Source organism: Halyomorpha halys, unplaced genomic scaffold (genome assembly GCF_000696795.3).
Source record: "Halyomorpha halys isolate HHAL.00 unplaced genomic scaffold, Hhal_1.1 Scaffold270.1, whole genome shotgun sequence".
In the NCBI taxonomy this organism is placed as follows: domain Eukaryota; kingdom Metazoa; phylum Arthropoda; class Insecta; order Hemiptera; family Pentatomidae; genus Halyomorpha; species Halyomorpha halys.
Genome location: NW_027105226.1, coordinates 1,128,135 through 1,146,722, shown reverse-complemented (window position 1 = coordinate 1,146,722; position 18,588 = coordinate 1,128,135). Strand labels below are relative to the sequence as shown.

The following is an 18,588-nucleotide window of genomic DNA, read 5'->3' as shown; positions in this document are numbered from 1 at the left end:
GTTTCATAATAAAGTACAAACTAATACTATTGGTCTTGTAGATTTAACTTAATTCAATTACACAGACTTGTACAGTAGTTACATGTACTTTAGTATTTTTTAATTCCTGTACTATCACTAATAGTCCTCCCTATTATGAAAAAAATAAGTATTAGTATTATTACCACACTAGTTTCTACACTTGTACTATGAACTAATACTATTAGCTTTCATTATGAAACAAGGCCCTGGCCATAGTAGTGGCGTCAAACAGCAGAGCCAGATTAAAAGATGAAGCTGGTCAGAGCGCCAACCTAACAACCTGAAGAAGAAGAAGCTAAAGATGGCTGCTGCAAAGACTTAAGCTATGCTCTTAAAGAGTACGACAGACAGGGCTCTCCCTATTACTCTCAGGATACAAGGAGCAATGATATAACCTAATAAGGTTGTTACATTCCTTGGCATAAGACTTGGAAGAAACTTCAATGTTACGCCTCACTCAGACTACATGAGAAGTAGGGTAGCCCTTGCTCTTAATGGACTTAATCGTATCGGGTGATCATTTTGAGACCATAGATACCCAGCAACATTGACCATTTATAAAGGAGTGGTTATGGGTATCTTGAGATATACGTGCCCTGCATGAAGTCAATATCTTGCGCAAAGGCAGAAGAGCAGGTTGGCGACAATTCAGAGGTTGGCTCTGCTGCGAGTCACTTGAGCATACAGAACAGTGTCTCATGAGGCGGTACAGGTGTACGGTGTGTACAGATGTATGGGTGGAAAGAAGCTGTGGGCTCTTCTCATTACTCCCTGGGTAGGAGAGAAGGAACTTCAACAGCAAGGCCAGAGTAAAAGAACAGAGAGACAAGTAGAAGATCAAGATATGTTGCAGCAATGAGTTGTACCTGCTGCTGCGAACTCCCGTATTGCATAAACAGACAGGGTAGGGTGATAAATAAATAAACTTCTTACTTTGAGGCAAGAACACTCTCAGTTAATTCCGACTCCTTTTTTAGTAGAAAATTACTATAAAAATAACAAAATTAATAGAGAACGTTAACCCAAAATGATCATTTCAAAAACAAATAAAAACCCTCAGAATTCTCCATTCTCCCTCCAGGAGCACATATTTTTTAAAAAAATAATCAGGTGCCTTTTTTTATTATACATTCGATCAGTCTTTTTAAACCAAATCCAAAACTTAACTTTTTCATCATAGCACTTACCATGATTGAATTCTTGGTTTGCCTATTCTCACTCCTTCTGGCACAATCTCACCTCATTTTATAATATATCAAATATAATTTATCTTTATGTTTAATTTATAATTTTATTTATCATCACCTACAAAATTAGATTATTTATAATTCCAGATATCAGTCACTGAATTAGAACAGGTAATAAGCGAACAGCCTGGGGTTTCTGAGGTTGCTGTAGTTGGGATTCCACACGAAGCTTATGGGGAAGTACCGAGGGCATACATTGTACCAAATGAAATGGAAAAACCCACAAGACAAGAAATAGAGGAAGCAATAAAACGTAGGTTTAGTGATATTTTAAAAAAAATGTTTTAATTGATTTTCTGTGCCTTACGGACAAGATCTAAATAAACAAATTGTATTATTATTTAGCATTGAGATCAACAACATTATAATAAGTTGCTAGTATAAAATTAATAATTTTTACCATAAAATTTAAATAAATCGGAAGGTTTCTGAAAATAACTAATAATTTAGTTTGAAACACTTTACTTCTTTACATGTGATTAGCTCAAGAAAGAAAGACCTATATATAATACATTTATATGTCCAAATTGCTTATTTTTTCTAATTTGATTTTTTTTTTCTAGGAGAACTTTCCCATTATAAGTGGTTAAGAGGAGGAGTGTCCTTTGTCAAATCATTACCAAAAACACACAGTATGAAGATAATAAGGAAACATCTTCAGGCTTTACCATGATTTTTATCTTAATATTTATTTAAATATAATTGTTTTTATAATTAAATAGATGCTTTTTAAATGTTGTTAGTAATAAAAAAATTAATGTATAATGTTGTTAATATAGTATTTTTTCTAAAACTGTTCAATTAATTTCCCACCTGTTGGTTGGTACACCAGGGCCCTGTTTCATAATAAAAGCTAAAACTATTAGTTCAAAATACAAGTATAGAAACGTGTTAATTACACTAATACTTATTTTTTCATAATAGGGAGGTCTATTAGTGATATAACAAGAGTTAAAAAGTACTAAAGTACAAGTTACTATTGTACAAGTCAGTGTAATTGTATTAAGTTAAATTGGGAAGACTAATAGTATTAGTTTTTACTTTATTATGAAACAGGCTCCAGATCTTCAGCTCTAATAAGAATGAGATGCATAACATGCTAATGATAGTAATTAACAAACAATAAAATATTTAACTATAAAAAATAACAGGTATAAATACATACCCTTGGGAAGATTATTAACATGCACATTAATTTTTTCAAGGCTAAGGAAAAAAATCAGATAATCATTTTAGCGAGGTTGATAAATAAAAAAAAAAATATGTAGCCATTCAAAACAAAACAATTTACGTCTTTCGTCTCTCATCATATACCATAGTAACATAAAATTTCTATTCTCACAACCAAGGCCCTAGCCAAGCTGGATACACAAGTTAGCGATTTGCTGCAAAACCAAAAAATTGTCTTGGTAAATAAAGGAAGCAACTAACAACGGTATTTACACACACTTCTCACAGTACTTCACTTCTGTTTTTCTTTGAACCCCTCAACAACATAACGATAATTACAGACTCATTAAGCTCGTTAAAAAGTTTAGATTGTATGTATCCAGAGGATCCCAACATTTCCTGCATCCATTTTCACTTAAAAACTCAACACAATATGTGCATGTCAGTCGCATTTATACGGGTTCAAAAACATGTAGGAATCGCAGGGAATGAACTAGCCAATCACGCAGCAGAGAAGCTACTCGCGCTTCCGGGACGGGGTAAAGCAATTTTAACTCCATCAGAAATGAGCAAACCTCTCGATAAGGAAGTCAAAGATAAATGGAAATCTTTGTGGATTAAAAGCCCAGGGAGTAAATTAAAAATTATTAAAAAGGATGTCAAGCCCTGGGGTACCTCCAGTCGCAAATGCCGTAGAGAGGAAGTTGTACTGACCAGACTGAGAATAGGTCACACGAGGCTCACCCACTCCTATCTTATTTCAAAAGAAACGCCGCCGAACTGCCAGTATTGCAACAACTATTTGACAATAAGCAATATTTTCCAACAATGCCCATATTTCACACCATACCTCAATAGCTTAGAACTAAACCCAGATATTTCAAAAACCCTGGGACATGATGATAAAACAATAGAATTAGTGTTTCAGTTTTTAAAATCAAAACATTTACTGACAAAACTATAACATTGAACGAAAGAAAAAAAAAAGAAATAAATAAATAAAATTAAACAAATATAAGCAAAACTAAATAAAATATAAATGGCGTTGAAGACCAATGAAGTTTGGCGCCACTAAACAAAAACAAACAACACACTACATACAGCAACATGGTGAAAGTTGGAATTATGTCGACTTTTAATTTCGATTTAAAATATTTATTATTACAAAAAGAAAGATAGGCAAAATGAAACGTAAATATTGGCAAATTAGATGGTAAATGACAAAAGGCCATAGCACTAGTATTATTACATAACCTATAAAATTTCGTTAAACAATTGTTATTAAATGCTTGTTAATTTAATTAACCGGGTATAAAAATATATATGTGAAATCAAAAAATATATATATAATAAACTTTTAAAGTATATTGACTAGATTTGAAACGATGTATTTACAACCAATTATGAATTTTAAGATATACTGTCTTAAACTGGAGTTAATTATTTATTCTGAAGGCTGGAGACACCCTTTTTATTATTAAATTTTAAAGAAGAAAAGAAACCCTTTTTAATTTTTTTTGTTAAATTGTTTTAAGCCATCAACCACTCATTGGTCGTTCTTTATTGACCTAATTTTCGAATTCACAATATCTTTTTATTACCATACATTTGTTGAACAAACTTTTTGACAGCATGAATTTTATATTAAACTCTTAAGTCTCTGGAGGCTTTGCCCTTTCCTCCGCCACAACTTTACCCCCAATGAATAACAATTAACAATATAATAATCTAATTGTAATATTAGTTTAATGTTAATTTAGTATTATTGCAATGGCATATTACTCATCAGGCTCACGGTCAATTATATTCGTGTAATAATTAGTTTGTTGATTTAATCAGTCAATTAATATGCCATCAGTAAATCAAAAACCAAAAAAACATGGTGCGTATGTAAATGTACATCATTTAAAAAAAAATCAATTGTACGAAGTAATTAATTTGACGCAAACCACATTAACTTCAATTAATCTCCTCATTGGTTATTAATGAATCACGGGTCCCACGGGTCGGTGGGAAGTAGTACTTGGATAAATGTATGTTGCTCCGTGGGATTCTCTTGTTTAGTGATTTGAAGGAGCAACATGAGTAGCGACAGGGTGGAGCGGTACCGAAACGCCGTGGACTATGTCCTCAGCAGGATCTCGTGTTGGCGGGACCGGGCTGCTTTGGTAATGAATATTTTATAACTTATTTTTTTTTGTTTATCCCCTACCTGGTCATTTTTGACATACGGGGAGGTTATTTTGATAACCAACCTATTGGACCCAAATGCGGTACTTTAAACTATTAACAAAGCCATCAAGGTAAAAATGTGCTTTATCGCTGATTGCGATACTGTTCGAAAATTCGGAACCCACTTATTGATGGTCAATAATCCATTTAATGAACGCCCATCGCTGTGCATTGTCATTTGGCTTCAGTTTTTGCGTCAATTGAACTTTGGAAGTATGGAGATGCAGATCTTCAGTGAGTATACACTGTAGAGAGAGAGCTTCTTGAAATTTGCTATTCTTGTCCACTACGACGAATTGACGTTCATAGACTTTCACAAACACTCTCACACACTGCTTCGAAATTGACGTTTGAGCGTCTTGTTTTTGGACGACCAGGCTGTTAACCATCACCAATTGATCCAGTCTGCCTGAATTTTTCAATTACTTTCTTCACACCTGACAAAGGTAAGTAACTATTTCGACCACATTTTGTACGCAATTTTTGAACTGGGGCCGGCAGACATTCAATACCTTTGAAATACTATTCAACAATGAAAAGACGTTGTCCTGTTGTGTAGGACCCCATATTTACTTACCCTAAACTATCAGCAGCCAAATGACTTTTTAAACAGGATTGCCAACAATTTACTGCTCTAATGGTGCCAAATTGAAATATTGCGTTAATTTTGGGGTACTCGTTAAAAACGAATTATTTGTAGAAATACTCGGGTACCGAGGATTTCATAAAAGTTTCTTCATTTCATCTTAATTTTGAAGAGATATTGAGAAAAAAATACTTCACATAAAGACAATAATAAGAATATAAGTATTATTATTTTCGCTTACCTATATGAAATGTATAGTATGGGGAACTACTGCGGTAAAAAAAAATTCGAATTTCAGTTTTCGATGCAAATACAAGTTTTGCTTAATAGGCCCGTATCTATCCGTTTGTTGGATTTATATTCACTAAAACGACCTCCCTATATTTCCCTCCTGTAAGTGTATGTGTCTGGTCAGCCTAACTCAAAAACTGCATTTTGCATATTGAAATTGCATATTTAGGACAGGCATTCGCCTGGGGTGTGACAGCAAATGTTTCTTTTAAATAGACTGACCAGACATACCACTTTATAGAATAGATTTTCCATATTTTTGGGGATTTTCTCAAAAAGGGCTCTAACAATTTGGATTAAACTCGGTGGTATCAATGTAAAATTGGGTGGTCTTTAATATTAGATAGGTTTTCTTATTGAAATAGTTTGGGAGAAGCTTTAATGCGGATTTTTTATATAATCTCCCTCTGAAGTACTTTTAATTTTGGTTATGTGAAAAAATCATCCATTTCACAAACACCAGAATTATTCGTCAATAAAAACTGATAAATATAAATTATAAAAGGATTTGACAATTAACTTATGCAGTTTTCTCCAAAATGTTTCTGAAGGGGATTATTACTGAAAGTAGTTTGGAATTGTTTTTACTGTTTGTTTAAAAATTTTATTTTTCAAGAGGTCGAGGTTGTTGTTACATCAATGCAGTAATGAGAAAATAATGTGCAACAAAATACTTTAAGAATTGTCCATTTAATAATCTCAGTCGGCTTAAAGTTATACGATTTGTGATTATTTAAGTTGTTTAATCTGGTAAAAATGGTTGTAGATTTACATACATAGTAAGTAAATTAGTAAATAGTTCTGATTAAAGTAGTAAATAGTTCTGGTACTGGTATTTGGTGGGGGGAATAAGTCCGGCAAGAGGGGCTATGGTGATCCTTTTTGCCAACCCCTCACGGCTACGTAAGTTGCCGCTGCGTAATTACCAAGGTGGGAGTGGCAAGATTCATTCCTCGGGATCTCCGAAAAATGAATGTAACTGCCTCAGGTGGGAATCGAACCCACAATGTTCGGAACCGAGCACACTGAGACCAGCACCCCAACCCGCACGGCCGTCACATCCCTCAGTAGTTAGTAACTCTTACCTCAAAGTTATTCAAGTTAGTGTCAAGAAGAAAATAAATCATGATTTCAAAATGGGGAGTTGTTTAACCATTTTGTCACATACTATCTTTTAATTACCATATTATTATAACAGCCTAAATTTCTGTGGATTAGTGGCAAGTGACAAAACATATATTCCCAGCAACAAAAGTCTAATCATTTAAGTACATATGTAGATTTCCACCGACATCAGTGATAAACTGCTCATCTTTCTTGAGGCAACCATACTTCTCAGTTCATTATTGATTCTTTTTAAATTAGGGATCACTAGAGTAAGGTATTTACTCTGTATAATATTTAAAGAGTGGGAATTTTGTCTAAACTGTATGAAATGGACATGATTAGTTATTCAATACATGTGTACAAGACTAACGCTGTTGGTGGCGAATATAAGAATAATTTTATTATAACTTGACATTTCTATGTTTACTTAGTTGCTTTGTTACATGTTATGGTTTTTGTTTAATTTGTCTCTTATCTTGTTCAAGTTATTTTTAGTCTCCTTAAGTTTTTATCAATCAAGTCATGAAAAATTGGAGATTCTCTTATACTGAAGAAAACACAGTAAAATATTTCCGAATTTAGATCCTGACCTCACATAATGAATCATAGAGTAAAAGAGAAGGATGATGTCAAGATGTTGATTGTGAACTCAAATGAAGCAATGTTGGCTACTCCTCCTGGTCTCCACGCCTTCTAGCAGGGTGGATTTGATTTTCACCACTATGGAAGAATGTAATCCACCCATTTGGATGTTATTGGAATGGATTCTAACCACTTATGAATCCACTCATTTGGATAGAATTGTAATGGATTATAACAACCTATCAATCCACCGATTTGGATGGAATTGGAATGGATCCTAACCACCCTTGAATCCACCCCCAACTGAAACCCCTGAATCAGTTGAAAATCTTACTCGACTTTAAACCTAAATGGGAAGTAAAAAAAAAATTTTAAATTTCATTAAATTTGGCTGGAAAGAAAGAGCGATTTTTTTTCCTACCATCCATTGAAATCACTTCTTAATCATATTATACAATTTTTTTTTTTAATTCTTGTATGGATTAATGGGTATATTTATTTATATTTATAAAGAAATTATACTAATTTTAGTAAATATTTCTCAGACCAGCTTCATTGTATATCTATTTTTAATTAATCAATTTAAGAAAAGATCAAAGCAATATTTGATAAATCTACAGTTTGATGGATTTAAGCCCTGGCATCAATTATTTTTTAAAAAGAACTATGTAATTTATATTTTAAAAACAATTGACTCTGAAACTGAACTGTTGAATTGAAATACTCGATATCAACATAGAGAGCATGATAAATTTACAGAATGTAGAATGGACCTCAAATGAAAGTTTTATTCAGGCCACCAGTTTCCTTTTGTAAGATATATAGTACTACTCTCCTTAATTCTTACTTACTATTTATTTTAAAAGACAAATACAAGTATTCTCCTTTCAGTAGTGTTACATTTCGAATATTTTCAGATTTGTTCAGCAACTGGACAGTCTATAACTTACCCAGACATTAGACAGATGGCGATCACAGCTTCAAACAGGCTGAAATCAGCGGGGATCGAACCTGGTTGCGTGGTTGGGATATGTGCAAGGAACTGCTTGGAGTACATTGGTGTACTTCTGGGTATTTGGAATGTAGGAGCCACTGCTGTTCTTTTATCTACTTCTCTGAGGCCAAGTAAGTTGAGGACTCATGTTATTTATTACATTGATTTTTTAAAACAGTTTATTACTAAGTACCTATTTTCAAACCCCATATTTCTAACCTTTGAATAAAGAATGTAAACTATGCGTGGGAATTTAATGACTTTATTAAAGCAAACTTCTGTCAATTTGATTTAAAAAATAAATAAAAACTAATAATAATAATTTTAAAGAAAATTATAGTTTAGGTTTGGCATTAGTTCTTCTTGATACATATTTACCACCAGACACCAATGGATGTCAAACCATGGTAGTTGTGCCCTTAAAAAAACATACCACTCTACAAAACCAGATTCTTCTGTCATTTGTCAAGCTAAAGTCAAAAGTTTTTACTATTTATTTTTAATCAACTCTTTGATGAATTATACTTATGATAAATGACAAGATGAGTTTTTATTTTTTTAAATTTGCCGTTTTGAGATGGAGAATGTACTTCCTGAGATGTCAACATGTGAGAAAATGTATTTATAAATAAAAATACAAAATGGATTCCATCTTTGAAAATTAATCAATATAAAGCTTATATATTCTTTCTTAAATTAATAAGTGACATAGCCCCTTTAGTTTATTGGGAACTGTAAATAGTGAGTTCAAGACTAATCACCCTATTGGAGTAACACTTCTATACTTACTAGTACTGATCCATTCTCTGGTGGCCCTAATTTTAATTTAATGAAACTAATCATGGATCCATCTCAAATTCATCCAAAAATGTTGGTTCTAATTCAAATCAATCAATTTATCTTATAATATTGTTGATTTTCCTGATCTCCAATGCTTAGACATTCATGTACCTCCTCCTCAAACCAGGCAACATTTGATTTTTAATATAACTTTTCACAAAAAAAATTACAATAAGTTTTCTAATAAACCAAGAATGATGCATAATTAGTTGGTTAATTTTAAACAAATGATATTAATTTGTTTCACTTGAGTTAATCTCAATTTAAAAAAAAAAAATCTGGTGTGCGCTCACACAATTTTCAGTTCCCCCTCCTCTCTTAGTTGAAATTAATTTTCACCAGTATAAGAAAAGATATTTTATATTATTCACTGTGACAATAGTTATACCTGTACTAATTTTCCAAAGGTGCATTTTAGTTGACAGATAGATTGACTGCAATTTTATCAGAAAAAGTAATATTATTCGTTTCAAAATTTTAACATTTTCGCTTTGCAGAAGTAAGACAGAAATATAAAAATATTAAACTAAAATATACATTCAGCTCTAGACCATTTATTTAATGCTAAATCATTACTAAATCAATATTGAAAACATTAAGAATGATTTTATAGAGTCAGTAATTCTGTCAACTGAAATGATTAAATCTCGGTTAAGTGAAACAAAAATAGGAACCAGTTTACAGCTATGTTGAAATGAAAACAGTTAACAGATGGAAAAGGAAGAAATTCACATGCACCCGCTCAATATAACTCTTATTAGAACAGTTTTATCTTTTATTAATGCGTTGTTTGTAATTCTCCTTTACTATTTACAACTGTCAATATTAGATATTATAGTCTTTAAAATTTTCGGCTTTCCAACGATAATAGGTATAACACTATTGTTTTTGGAAATTGTATTTACCTGAAAAAATATTTTTCTAAAATAAATAATTTAATTTCTATCCATTTTAGTCTCAAAACCTTTTATTTTTCTTATAAGTCCGACATTTCGGCCAATCCGGCCATCCTCAGGGACAATCTACTTAATACAATTTTGGAATTATATAATTTAAAAACTCTCACTCCATGCAGGCTATTCTGCCCAGGTCAAAACAACAATTTATAATTAGTCAATATTCACTTAAAACCAAAATTAAAATCATTTATCACAGTCACTATTCCTCAAAAACTTTATCACAACTTGTGATAATTCCAAAATTGTATTAATTATACTGTCCCTGAGGATGGCCGGATTGGCCGAAACGTCGGAGTTATAAGAAAAATAAAAGATTTTGAGACAAAAATGGATAGAAATTAAATTATTTATTTAAAAAAAATTTACCAGTCTTAAGAAAGTGTTAAGATTATAAAATAAAATATTTTTCTTTCATCTCCTAAGTTAATTATCAAATCCTTTCATAGTTTATATTTATTCATTTTTCACCACTGAAAAAATTGACATAGGTCACTCGTTCAATATTTTTAACTCGATAGCCCTCATGAAGCTCTGCAAGATGGGGTGAAACGTTGAGATAAATAGTTGTTACCAATTTTTTATTCCTTTTTGACCACATCTCCAACCATCTTCACATTTTAAAAATTAAAGGTACTTTCGAGGGAGATATTTTAAATATCATTTATGTCATTGTTGTCATGATGTTGTAAATCATTTATGTCCCGTCAGTCTATTTCAATGAGGATAAAACCTATTAGATATTAAAGACCACCTAACATTGAATTGCCAAGTTTAATCAAAATTGTTAAAGCTGTTCCTAAGAATACTGAAAAAGTGTAAAAATTCGATTAATATAAGATTAATTCGATATGTAAGTGGCACTTTCGGTTAGTCAATTTTAATGAAAAAGTTGCTGTCACATCCTAGGCTCATACTAATCATGTATTTCAGTTCTGTATAACTTTTCATTTTTGAGCTAGGCTGTTCACTCTAAAACTAAATTAATTCACTTTTACAGATTTGGAACCATTTATGTGTTTATACTAATTTAAATTATTTGAAAGTCCGGTTTTTTTCAATTTTAAGCGTTTTTTAAATATTGCTCGATTTATCAATCTTTAGTCTCCTCTTCCCGCTTTATCAATTATTTCAAAAGTGATGTAGGATCGTCGCTCCCTGGGAGTCTTTGTGAGGTGAGTTCGGCTGGGATGGATGACCTTCTTTTTGTGTTATGATCTCATGTGATATTGTGACATGTACATCGACCAACCTACTCGGTATAATTGTCAGTTTAAAAAGTCAGATAAGTCAGGCTACAATGGAGGGTGAGAGTGGAGTATTTCACACGTTTTTTTAATTTTAGGCGTTTTTTAAATATTGCTCAATTTAACTATCTTAAATCTCCTCTGCCCGTTTTAATCAAATATTTCAAAAGTGATATAGGAACGTTGCTCCCTGGGGGTCTTAGTGGGGCTGGTATGGCTGAGAAGGATCCTCTTGTGAGATTGTGACATGTTGTGCATTTCTATTTATATTAATATAAATAATTTGTATTTTTTGTATATATATAACTGGGTTTATCCTTTATAAATAAATAAATGAAGTTTTGCACTCTTTGTTTTAGGAGAACTACATCATTTGATCAGTTTGGTCAAACCAGTAGCAATTTATGCCCCTGACATCAATGCAGAGCAAGAAGATGTATTTGAATCTCTTCCAAAAACAAGGCTTTTCCAGTGGCCATTAGGAGAACTTTTAAAAGACGAAAGACCACTAGATCAGGAAAATTCATCAAGAAATGAATTCAACAACATGGCCCTATTGCTTTCTTCCTCTGGTACAACTGGTATACCTAAATTGGTAGCAATAAATCATTCAAGTGTTGTCACCTCAGTAGAAAAATTAAGGTGATTTTAAATTCACTCTTACAAGTTTGAAACCGTCCATAAGTGTACAAATACATTCTCCTAGATTTAGAACACAATAGCAGTGTCACACAGAATGATACAATAACTTGCTGAGTAAACATAATTTTTAATAAATCCATGCTTTCAATATTTTAAGGACTTTACTAATGCTGGATAACGAAACAGCTCTTGGTCTGATACCGTTCTCCCATGCTTATGGAATTGGTTTGTTGCTGATGGCTCTCTGTCAAGGCACAACATTAATTGTTTTGGAGAAATATGTACCCGAACGATTCTCTGATATTTTTGCTACTTATGAGGTCAGTATTTAATATTTCTAGAAAGTTGAATCCAATTGACTAGAGACAAATTTGAAGAGTAATAATCAAAAAGTAGTTGCATAAAGAATTAAAAAAAAAAAAGTTAATAGAAGAGAACAAAATATTGTCAGTGATGTAAAAAATATAAATAATGTGTCATCGACTTAATAAATGATTATAACCACATAGTAGGTTTGTATGCATTAAAAATTCTTAAAATATCCTATAAAAAAATTAAGCATTAAAATATTCATTGAATCAGCCCAAAAAAGCAACAATGTTATAAATAAAAAGGAGTTATGTTATTTTGCTCTTTAGTTCTGCTTACTGTTTAAAGATTTTTATTTGTTTCACTACATTTAATTAAAATAGTTTTTCTCCTAAATTTATCAATTTGGAAAAATATTTGTACAAATTCATGAAAAAAGAAGACGAAATAAGTATAATACTACACGAAAATTAGAAATCTGATCATAACATCCACATGTTTTTTACAGATAACTCACTTACACACAGTTCCAACATTTCTTGTAAAGCTAATAGATGGCAGCACTGATATACAAATGTTTAAATCATTACGTTACATATTTACAAGCAGTTGTCCAGCAGATCCGAAATTACAAGCTCAGATTCTTAATACTCTTACAAATGTAAAAATGTATCATATGTTTGGAATGACCGAGACAACACATATTGTCACCTATGAAAGAGTGAATCTTAACAGGACTGGAAGTATAGGAAGAATTCTACCTTTCACAAAAGCTAAGGTAAGCTAATTGATGTTCTACCTTAAGATGAAAATCAACAGGAACTACTTCAACAACTATGAAATTTTAGGTAATAGGAACTCGAGGAGAAAAAGTAGAAAAAGGTCTTGAGGGAGAATTATGTTTATCTGGTCCAACTATCATGGCTGGGTATTACAGTAATAAGGCAGCAACAGAAGAAGCATTTACTCAGGATGGATGGCTAAGAACCGGTGATCTAGCAAGAATTGACAGTGAGGGATACATTTACATCATAGATCGGATCAAAAACTTAATAAAATTTCATGGCCAACAGGTAAAAATTTCAAAATATCTGGTTAAGTAACTTCACTTAACTACATTGCTCTGTATTCTTGAAATATAGGCATTGGAAACGAACAATTAAAATTGAATATTATTAATAATAAAAGAAAAAGTTGATTAATATTAATAGTGTGGAGACTACGTACTTATTTTAATGATATAAGAAAATTAATGTGTTTAATACGTAAAAAGTTGAATTTATTTCATAGGTCTAAATTAAGTATTATTTACGATTTATAAATAATTCTTTTGAAATATAGGATTATTAGACGTTTTAATTATTATTATCTAGTTTTATTTGAAACAATTAGAAACACTGTTTGTAATAAATGCTTGGTAGTAAAATATTATTTCTAAAAATATCTTTTAATTAGTCAAGATCTGAGATTGCAACAGCTGTAGTCCTTAACTCTGGATCACAACCTTTTTTTTTTTATGCCGGCCAAGAAGCACCGCGGCCTCAGAGGGCCTATTGTACGCCGTCCCTCCTCTACACAAACAGGCCAATTGCCTTTGCAAATCTGGACACTGTATAAGGATCCACTGTTTCGCAAAGTTTGGGATCCAAGATACGATCCTTACCAAAGATGAGGAATCGTGTTCTTGCCACTGATGTGGTAAGCAGTCTCTTCCTCCTTTCTGCAGAACCTGCAGATAGGGGACTCTATCAGTCTCATTTTATAGAGATGCTTGTTTAACTGACAGTGTCCCGTATATAGTCCTGTCACCCATACTACTTAAATTAAGAATAATAAAATATGTTCTCTTTGGATCCTACTCCCTATACAAGTTGTCTCCAGTAGACTGATGGGTCTGACCTACCAATGAATGGTTAATAAGACAGTAGCCTATTAAAGAGGTAACTGCTATTACACTACCAATTTTGAAAAAATTACTCTCGATCACTGACTAGAATGCTCAGCAGCAAAGAGACTAATTTAAACTTAAATATTTTTTAGGTATCTCCCTCAGAAATAGAGCAAGTCATAACTGAGATAAATGGAGTCTCAGAGGCAGCGGTTGTGGGAGTACCAGATGAGAAATATGGTGAAGTACCAAGAGCCTATGTTGTGAAAAAAGATAATACGGTCACTGAAAGAGATATAGAGGAAGTAGTTGAGCGTGAGCAAAAGATTTTTCCCTTGAAATAAATTTTCCAAATACTCTAGAGTTTAAATATATTAATAAAACAAACATTTTCTCTCTAGGAGAGCTAGCATACTACAAATGGTTACGAGGAGGAGTAAGGTTTGTTGAATCATTACCAAAAACACCTCTATTTAAAGTAATTAAAAAAGATTTATTGAGCATACCTTAGTTCTACAAGAAATGCATACTCAGTTATAAAAAATATTTATTACTAATTATTAGAATTTCATAATAAATATTAGATATAATATTATGAATAATTTTAATTTGATGTGTAATTTGAGTATTACTACCAAAATAATCTTTAAGAAGAGAATATCATATATGGCCAAGAATGTATAAAATAGATTTGTTCATCCATAATACTTTTTATTATAATAAAATTTAATTTAAAAAAAAAAAAATTGACTGATAAATCTGTCTATTTACCTCTCGCACATTTACTCTTCAGTCCTCAAACACTCATTTATGTTATTAATTCACTTATATTAACAGAGAGCATATTACACAATGTCATTTTGTATAGCCTTTTAAATATGATCATATGAAACCTGATAGTTCTGTTAAGCATCAGAAGCAATTTCAGATATGGTTACATTCAATTACAGATCTTCAAAGAAATCTTTTAGTTACAATATTATGTCATATGATACTATTGTTTGAGATCTCAAGGAATGGATTACACCGAACACAATAGAGTCAGTCACAATGACTTAATTCTGGTAAAAAATAAGAATCTTGAACCTAACCAATAGTCCTGTAGTATGCATGATATACATGCTATCTAATAGGAATCGAAAGTCTGCTGATGAAGAGGGTATGAACAAAAAATGTACTTGCTACAAACTACTTTTCTTTTAACTACCTTTAGTAGTCATGGAAGTAAAATAATAAGTTAGGATAAATTGAGATAAGAGTGTGACAGGTTTTTAAAAAGTAGTTATTTTCATCTTACACAACCGAGTTATAGTGGGAAAATAGGTAAATGCCTTCTTTTTAAATGGCTTATCATCAGAAAAGTCCAACATATATTGATTTTTATACATGTTGGATGTTTCCAGTTTTCGATAGCAGGGTATTGATACAAAACTAAATTATGTTAACAAAGTTACAGCTGTTTTCAAACTTTCAGTACATATCAATAAGTTGATACTATCTTAACACAATTTATGGACAAAAGTATTAGTAGTAACAATATTTTAAAATTTAAATTTAAAGCTAAGATCTTCTGCACTTACCTTTAAAATTTTAGTACTGAGATAAACATGAGGCAGGAATGGATGATATATGCAGTTGCCATATTTCCTAGTTTGTTATTTCGTTTCTTTGTCATATTTCTGTTGTTCCTTACTATTACTACAATGCTTTTTTTTTAAATTGTTACATCTGCAGCCTTTTGTATAGCCCACAGAGCAGGGTAAGTTTGAATAAATAGATACATAAAAGTTCCTTACTATTCAAGAGCCCTCCAATTGAAAAACTAATTCCATGGACAAAAGTGACGGTGTTTTCCACCTTCAATAATAGGCAGATGAGGTGAAGTAGTATTTGAGGATATTCTCGGGCTACTATGTTTAAATACAAAAACAAATTTGTTTCCTAATAGAAATAAGGACAATTTGTTTAAATAATAATAAAAAACCTTATTGAAAGTTTCTCAAAGCTTGTACATTATAAAGTTACGGTTGTATTATTCAGTTAAGCTATATAACATATTGTACTTCTGTTAATCCACTTAACTGGGATAAACCGAATAATTCATAAAATTTTGACTATATCAAAAAATTATTGCCAGTTTAAAATTCAAAGGTAACTGAGAAAAATGCAAGTAATTTATACTCTTACCTCATTTGTTCCATAGTTGAAGTAACTACATACCTGTGTTTCCAAGTAAGTATTCCAATGAATATTATAATTTTTTTATTATAAAATGAACCAACAAATTATTTTAAGGATTTTTGTAAGTGACATATGTAATGACTAAGTTTAAATTCTCCATATTGAAAACCTGTCTTAACTTAAATAGATTTTAAAAAAAGTTTAAATGATTGATATCAAATTTTATAACAACTAGCATAACAAGTAAATCATAAAATAAAATAAAATAACTATTTACCTCTTGATTTATTTAAAATAGTTTTATTCTCATGTTTTTCCCAATGATTATATGGCCCAAGTTATAAAATTCCTCATTTATCATAAAAATACATAATTATTCTCAAAATAGAAAAAAAAAGAAGAATATATTGCAACTGAAAATAAACTGCATGCATTATTCAGTTACTATTTCCAGATGAAAAGATTTAGTAATCGTGAAGCAAAATTTTCTTTTTTTTTCTTCTTATCTTCAAATAGGAAAATATGTTTTTTGCAGCACCTGCATAAATTAATTTCCAATAGTGAAATTTATAGGTTACCAAATATATATATCTATAACTAGAGCATTGAACAAAACAAAGTGATAACTGTAATACAGACAAATATAACCACTAATAATATACACATATTCATAAATAATTACACACCTTTTCACTCACACACATGTATAAAATTTGTCTAAGTAACCACTCAGGTTAAACAGTCAGTTGCAATTAAATAGGGCCTGATTCCAATATCTAAAAGGGCATATCTTTTCTTTTCCTACAGAAGTAAATTTTAAAAAAAAATACTCTTTCAGAATTTTTACCTTTGCTGAGAGAAAATTATATGAAGTTAAAAAAAAAAAATGAATAATAATTTCTTCAAATCAATGGTATAAATCATTTATAACTATATAAATGTTTTTTTGTTTCTGTATACTAATACAGAAACAAAAAAAAAAATTGTATAAGCTTAAGTTATAACAAAACTTTTTACCTGTGTACCACTTTAATAGAATTTTGAAGTCAAATCTCCTGAACCTCTGATACAACTAGTACCTCAAATCGTAAATAAAAAGAAATGATATTTCATTCCTATGAAACTGGAGTTACATCTGTGTTCTTTTTCAAATTTAACATTTTGGCCAGTGTAGCCCAAGTGTTGGGATAAAAAAAAATCCTAGATGAAGGAATTTTCAAAATGGTGTGAAGAAAGAACTTAACATCTAAACTATAAGAGGGGGGGGGGGAACAGTCGATTAACTTAACATTATTATTAAGTAATCTACTTACATTCAACTAACCAAACGTTTAGTTAGCTGAATTGTCTCCATACTAAGTTCTAACTTGAAACTTAGACTGTACCTTGACGTCGTTGTGTAAACGTTTGACATAATAGTAATGTTTAAAATCGAATCAACTGAATGTCTTGCATTAAATTCTCTGTTTTTCATAACTAGTTGATATATATAAACATATTCGAATATCTAAGGATTTAAAAGCAAAACTACCGAATTAAAAGGTACCTGATTTTTACCAAGTAGTCTCAGATTCATTTCCTAACATCGACAGAAGAAGTATCGATAGTTGGGTGAAAATTACCAGCAGGCCTGAAGCTGGAGGTTATTAGTGACAGTTATTCAGGTCACTAACATCAAATAAAATGGCATATGCTGTCGTGCTATCTGGATTTGCTTGATAGTTTGTAGTATTGTATTATCTATATTATTTGGTAGTATTATCTTATTGTCAACATATCTTATAATTAGTTGGGGGAGGAAGGGGTGGTGCTTGTCGCGTCCTATCAGTGATCGAAGTGCCTCCCGGATAGCACTAACTGTTGCCACTACGGTCCATTGAAGTCAGCATATATTGACAGGCTGCAAGATGAAAGGTTTTTTTTTTTCGTACCCTCCATTTTGGCCCGACAGAAGTCTTATTTCTGTTTTAGAGGGATCGGAAAAGAAAAGATTTTTTTTTTTTTTCGTACCCTCCATTTTGGCCCGACAGAAGTCTTATTTCTGTTTTAGAGGGATCGGAAAAGAAAAGATTTTTTTTTTTTTTCGTACCCTCCATTTTGGCCCGACAGAAGTCGTATAGTCTCTATCACTTGCTCACTTCACACCAGATCTCGCTCCGCCTCAAGCTGAAGATCTACAAGGCCATCTTACGTCCGACCCTGCTCTATGGTGCACCACTCATGCGATACCTCTACAAGACAAAGTTAACCAAACTGCAGAGTTTCCAGAACTCCCTCCTGAGACGAATAGTCAGA

The 18,588-nt window shown here is 31.6% G+C and overlaps 2 protein-coding genes across 3 annotated transcripts in view; both read left to right on the top strand.

Moving 5' to 3' along the window:
• Positions 1-2,033, top strand: part of LOC106680623 (probable 4-coumarate--CoA ligase 1) — a 30,201-nt gene extending 28,168 nt beyond the window's left edge. The window contains exons 7-8 of the mRNA XM_014420473.3: positions 1,356-1,521; positions 1,832-2,033. Of these exons, the coding sequence (XP_014275959.1) occupies positions 1,356-1,521; positions 1,832-1,941 (276 nt within the window). The 3' untranslated portion in view covers positions 1,942-2,033. The remainder of the gene's footprint in view (positions 1-1,355; positions 1,522-1,831) is intronic.
• Positions 2,034-4,489: 2,456 nt separating this feature from the next.
• LOC106680627 (uncharacterized) lies at positions 4,490-14,802 on the top strand. Of its 2 annotated transcripts, none has more exons than XM_014420486.3 (8): positions 4,490-4,606; positions 8,154-8,361; positions 11,633-11,915; positions 12,073-12,235; positions 12,733-13,002; positions 13,073-13,297; positions 14,265-14,427; positions 14,514-14,802. In XM_014420486.3, the coding sequence occupies exons 1-8, from the start codon at positions 4,520-4,522 to the stop codon at positions 14,621-14,623; spliced, it is 1,509 nt and encodes a 502-aa protein (XP_014275972.1). In that variant the 5' UTR covers positions 4,490-4,519; the 3' UTR covers positions 14,624-14,802. The 2 variants fall into 2 exon arrangements, with proteins under 2 accessions (XP_014275972.1, XP_014275973.1); XM_014420487.3 differs by lacking the exon at positions 4,490-4,606 and adding an exon at positions 4,734-5,116.
• The last annotated feature ends 3,786 nt before the right edge of the window (positions 14,803-18,588 follow it).